General features: G+C 67.0%; 1 protein-coding gene across 1 annotated transcript; it reads right to left on the reverse strand.

Moving 5' to 3' along the window:
• Positions 1–213: 213 nt before the first annotated feature.
• LOC118157101 (protein-tyrosine kinase 2-beta-like) lies at positions 214–5,661 on the reverse strand (the record flags this gene model as incomplete). Its single annotated transcript, XM_035311339.1, has 15 exons — positions 5,502–5,661; positions 5,279–5,318; positions 5,144–5,190; positions 4,852–4,905; positions 4,535–4,632; positions 4,360–4,444; positions 3,816–3,916; positions 3,611–3,726; positions 3,391–3,491; positions 3,216–3,305; positions 2,568–2,772; positions 2,270–2,378; positions 2,080–2,145; positions 1,323–1,448; positions 214–552 (listed from the first exon to the last, which is right to left on the reverse strand). Coding segments are annotated over exons 1-15 (1,653 nt in total), but the record flags the coding sequence as incomplete, so codon positions are not given.
• Between the last annotated feature and the right edge of the window lie 56 nt (positions 5,662–5,717).

The raw sequence follows: 5,717 nt of genomic DNA on the forward strand, positions 1-5,717 counted from the left end.
GCTTGGCTGCGGCGGCTGCGTCAGCCGAGCTAATAAAAGATTTTCTGTCTCTTTCTGCCTCCCCGAGAGCTGCCACATTAGTCATGCGTTAGCTACCTTGGCTCCTTGTTTAAAAAGCGTTACAAAAGCTCATTAAGACGCAACCACAGGGGCTTAAAAATCGCCCGGGTTTCACAATATCCACGTCCCGCAGCAGCTCCGGGAGGTTTTTACAAGTGCAGAAGACAAAGGGGCGCAGGCGGGCTGGTGACGGAGCCGTTCTGGAGGAACGTGAGCCCCGCAGCAGGGCTTTTGCATCGCAACTGAACCACAAAAAGCAAGCTGTGGGTACGCCACCCCCTTCACAAGGGTGCCAGAGCTGGGAGCACCCGTCTGAAATCCCGACCCCATCCCGATGGCACTCACCAGGGACTTCTCCTCCTGCCGCAGCCACTGGTAGTCCTCCACCATCTGCTTCTGCTGCTTGTCCAGGACCTGCCGCATCTTCAGCCGCTCCATCTCCCACAGCTTCTGCGCCTCCTCCCTGCTGCTGGGACGGAGGAAATCTTCCTCCTGGCGCACGGAGCCAGCGGTGACGGAGGGCTCGGCAGCCGGAGCCCCCCTGGTCTCAGCACGGGAGCCGGAGCCCGCTCTGCGCATGCAAAGCCATGCACCGGACCCCAGCGGCCGTGAGCCTGGGGCTGCTCCGGACCGACCCCAGGGAGCTCCTGGGCTTCCAGCAAGGAGAAGAACCCACCAGCTAGCCCCACATCTCCTGCACCACCTCCTGGCACTCCCCAGCCCTGTGTGTGAGCCCTGGGCAGCACGCACGGGATGCCCCGGCACGGCACGTTGTGCCCATGGTGCAGGTGCTGGCAGCACCGGGGCCATGCTGGCGTGATGGACAACGCCTGCCTCTGATTTCGGGGCTGTGCAGCAGTGCCGAGGAACCGGGGAAGAGCACCCAAGCTGCCAAACACCGCCGGCACACCAGGTGATGATGGTGAGCATGAGGAGCTGACCCAGAGCCCCGAGGTCCCACCCGTCCCCAGCGCACCCCTGCCTGTTTCTGGAGACGCCGTGCCCACTGCTCCTCCACCGACGTGCCTCTGCCTGGACGCGTGCACAAACATGCATGGCAGGGGGCTGTGAGCACCCAGAGCCCTTCACGGGCACGATGCCTCCAGCCTCAAGCAGCACAGAGACAGAATCAAGCCCACGGCACGAGCTGGAAGCGGCGCAAGCAGCAGCACAAAGCGAGGTGCGGCGCGGAGCATCGCCCTCTCCTCTCGCTCCGGCGCGGTCCCCGGGGCGTCCTCGGGGTGGAGGGGACCCTCTCTTACCCGCATGCTGTGGCGCTTGAAGACGTTGTGGCGGTTGAGCGGCGGGGTGTGCAGGGAGCTGGCCGGAGACTGGTACTCGATGGGGCTGGTGAGCGTGGGCGAGCTGGCACACAGACCCTCGGGCACCTGCGGCGGGGCGGGCGCGGGGCGGCGCGGCACGGAACAAAGCCACGGGAGGTTAGCGGGGACGGACGGACAGACGGACGGATGGACAGACAGATGGAGAGCGTGGGAAAGCGGCTTTCACGCCCCACAGGGGAGCAGCGACGGCCCTAACGGGACCCTCCTCACCAGGAGGTTTGCTCCAGCGTCCAGAGCACGGGCTTGAGATCTCCCGTGCTCCTGCCCAGCCCCCTGCCCGGTCCCCAGAAAAGCAACCGAAATTGAGGCTGCTCTTGAAGGGGGTGCTCCAAGGAGCAGAGCAAACGGTGGAGGCGGTGATTTGTGCTCCTGCAGGGCAGCCAGACCGAGCTGCAGGTGACACGGGTGCAGCCAGCCTCCTCTCCCCCCTGGCCGTGCATGCAAACCGGCTGCTGGGGAGCGCGCAAACCGCCCTGCCCTGGGGGGAAAGCCACTCTCCAAGCCCCGAGGCAGGGACGAGACACAGACAGGGCTGAGCCCGAAGCGTTGAGCTGTCCTGCTGGCGCTCTGAGTCCCGAAAGCCTCCAGCTACCAAGGGCTGGAGCTCCGGGCACGGCTTCCTGGTGCCAAGCCCCTGTTGGGCCCCCGCGGGGCTGCTGTGGCCGCGCAGCCTTACCTGGAACTGCAGCTTGGGAGCCAGGAGGTTGTTCTGGGGCGGAGGTTTGTACCTGGGTCTGCTGGGCTGCAGGGGGGGAAAAACGGGGTGGGTGCAAGCCTGGGGACACCCCGTTTTGGCAGCTCATCCTTGGGTCAGGGCATGGGGCTGGTGAGCACCCTGCCCGCGCCGGGCTCTGCCCTCTCCGCACCTTGGGGGGAGGCTCCTGGAAGGACGGCGGCTCCAAGATTTTGGGAGGCCGGTGGCGGTTGTTCCGCTCCTGCTCTTTGGCCAGCTCCTTCTCCATCAGGTAAATGTCGCTGCGGGGGGAGAGGGACAGCCCAAGGGATTGTCACAGCCCCCTGCAGCAGGGACATGGGACGCACGGGTGGGATCGGGGTGGAAAAGAGAAGATCAAGGAGGGATGGGGAGAGCTGAGGGAAAGGACCGGGAAAGGCCCATGGTGCACGCACGGGACCCAAAACCTCCCCGGCCGCCTCCCCGCTCACCTCAAGCTGCAGACCAGGTCCTTGAACTTGGGCCTCTCGCTGGGGTCGTAGTCCCAGCAGCGCGTCATGAGGGTGTAGAGGACGGGCGGGCAGAGGTCGGGCTTGGGCAGGCGGTCGCCCCTCTCCAGCACGGCGATCACGTCCTTGTTCTCCAGCCAGAAGAAGGGCTGCCGGCCGTAGCTCAGGATCTCCCACATGCACACGGCTGCGGGGCACAGGGGAAGACGCTGGAGCACCCCGGGGACCAACCCCTCGCCCTGGGGTCTTGGGGACCCGGTGGCGTTGCCTTGCTTTGTGGCAGGTCACCGGGTACTTGGCCTTCTTGTCCCCTGGCACAGGGCTTCCAGCTCTGCTGGGGGGCCGCAAGGAGCCGGGCTCCTGCTTTAGGGATGGACAGATGGGCAGACAAGCACCAGAGGCCATGGGGATGGGCGGGAAGGTGGGGAGATGGATGCTTGCCGAGTTTAACCCAGGCCCGTGAGCACCCTGAATTCACGAGGCCCCTGGGTATGCTTGGACTCCAGGGAGCCCTTTCCTAGGGAGCCTTTGCCCGAGGCTGAGCGACACCCCCTGTGCCAGGGCAGGATTTGTCCCCCTGCCCCCCTGGGATGTGCCCAGGACCCGCTCCGTCCCCGTCCCACCACGCACCGAACATCCAGACGTCGCTGGCTGTCGTGAAGCGTCGGAAGTTGATGGACTCGGGGGACATCCACTTGATGGGGAGACGGGTGACGGAGGCTGCGGGGAGAGGCGGACGGAGGCCGTGCTCGTGGCTGCAGAGGGGCCGGAGCCAGCCCCCCCGGGGCCCCCGAGCTCCCCTTACCTTTATAGTACTCCTCGTCCTCGATGTACCTGGAGAGCCCGAAGTCGCCCAGCTTCACGCACTCCGGGGAGGCCACCAGGATGTTCCTCACGGCGATGTCCCTGCCAGGAGAGACCCTTGGTTGTGGAGAAGGGCTGGACCCCACCAACCCGGCCTCTGCCTTCGCGGGGTCCCACTCCCCCCCATCGGCCTCCCCCCACCCCCCTGCTCCCCACCCTACCTGTGCACGCAGTTGATGGCCTCCAGGTACGCCAGGGCCTTGCTGATCTGCAGCGCGTACAGGATGAGCGTGGGCATGGCGAGGCAGTGCTTGTTCTGCTCCAGGTACTGCCCCAGCTGCAAGGGGACAGGGGGACGAGGGGGGGGTCAGGGTGGCACCGAGGCGGGTTGGGGTCCCCGCAGCGTCAGCCCCCCCCCCCCCGCACCTCCCCGTAGGGGTAGAGCTCCATGATGATCCAGGTGGGCTCCTCCTCCGCGATGCCGATCAGCTTCACGATGTGCGGGTGGTCCAGCTTCTTCATCAGCACTGCGGGGAGACCTCCTCAGCCACCCCGAACTTGGGGGGGAGCCCTCCGGGACCCCAGACGGCACCCAGGGGTGCAGGGGCAGGAGGGATCGCCAGGGAGATCCCGGCGCCTGCACCACGGCTGGGGCTCCAAGGGGGTTACGCACAGATGGTGCCCACCTCCTCTCAGCAAGCTTTCAGCAGCTTTTCCTGCCCCCCCCCCTCGCATAAAGTGGGTATTTGGGGCAACAGGGGGGGCACATGGGTCCCCCTCCTCCAGCTGCTCTGCTCCACGTTTCAATGGCAATGTGTCCCCAGGCCGGGGGGCGGGGGGGGACAGATTGTGCCCCGTGTCCCACCCCAGTGGTGCAGCCACCCCACGGGCTGCCCCCCATGCCCCAAGGAGCAGAGGCGGCCGCAGAGGACCCCCAAAGAGCAGCGGGACCCCCCCCCCCCCGGCGTACCCGCCTCGCTCAGGAACTTGTCCTTGTTCTCGGGGCTGCAGTCCTTCTTGCAGGTCTTCACGGCCACGTTGACCCGCTCCCCCTTCTGCAAGGAGAGGCAGGGGCAGCTCCCACCCCAGCTCCTGCCGGGGGTGTAAAGGAGGCGAGCGGGGATGGGGGAGCACGGCGCACCCACCGCGTTGGTGTAGGTGCCCTCGTACACCTCTCCGAAGAAGCCTTCCCCCAGGATCCTGCCCAGCGTCACGTCCTCCCGGCAGATCCCGTAGTGCTGCACTGAAGGGACCAGGGCGCACCCGTGGGTGCCACCTCCCCGGGCATGTCCCCAAGCTGAGACCCGGGGGGGGTAGGGGGGGTCCTGCCCCACAGCGCAGCCCCCTCCCCGGGAGGTGAGGTGGGCAGCGAGGGCAGAACCTCGCTCATGGGTTTGGGGTGGTGGGGACGGGGTGGGAAACGGGGGTGACGGGTGGGAAGGCAGCCGGGGGTGACACCCACCTCCAGACCTGGGTCTTGAGGACTCGTCGGGGATTTCAGCGTAAATATCGGAGTCTAGGGCAAGAAGGAGGGTAGGGGGGTGTAGGCGGCGCCCCGGGCAGGATCCGGCCCTCGGTGCCACCCGGCCTGGAGCTGCCCCGGGGGCACGGCAGGATGCCCACGCGCCCTCCTTCCAGGGCGCTCAGCCACATCCCTGCTCACGGCCACACCAAATCACAACCCCCCCAACCCTTCCAACACCTACTGGGTGCCCCCAGGATGGGGGGAGAGGAAGGAGAGCCCCCAGACTCACCCACGCTCACGCTGTCGGCCAGCACCGAGTGCCGCTCCTCCAGGTGCCTGCAGGGTGGGAGGACGGGGGTCAGCCAGCGAGGCTGGGGTAAGGGCAGGGGTCCCGAACCCCCCCGCGGGGCCACGAGCTACTCACGGGCTGGGGATCCGTGGCAGGCTGCTCCTCTTCTCCCTCTCTGCAGGAGGACAGCAGCGGTCACCTCCCGGCCACGTCCCCCCGGCGGGTGGTGGGACCCCCCCACCGTCCCCTCGCCCCTCCAGGAGGAGAAGGGCGGGCACCCCCCAGCTCCCCGCGATATTTGGGGATGGTTTTGGGGAGGTGGCCGGCCACCTGGAAATGTGTCCCCCAGGGCACCCACCTCTCCTGGGGAAGACGATGAGGGAGGTCTCCAGGCCCCCCTGCAGCCGGCAGTAGCCGTCGATGAGGTCTGCCATGTTCTCCGCCTCGGCCAGCGACGAGGTCTTGATGGACAGGGACTGGGGGGGACGCAGCAAAGGGTGAGGGGCTGCCCCCCCTGGGCTGAGGGGTGGGGATGGGATGGGGATGGGATGGGGATGGGATGGGGATGGGATGG

Source organism: Oxyura jamaicensis (genome assembly GCF_011077185.1).
Source record: "Oxyura jamaicensis isolate SHBP4307 breed ruddy duck chromosome 3 unlocalized genomic scaffold, BPBGC_Ojam_1.0 oxy3_random_OJ71404, whole genome shotgun sequence".
NCBI lineage: Eukaryota > Metazoa > Chordata > Aves > Anseriformes > Anatidae > Oxyura > Oxyura jamaicensis.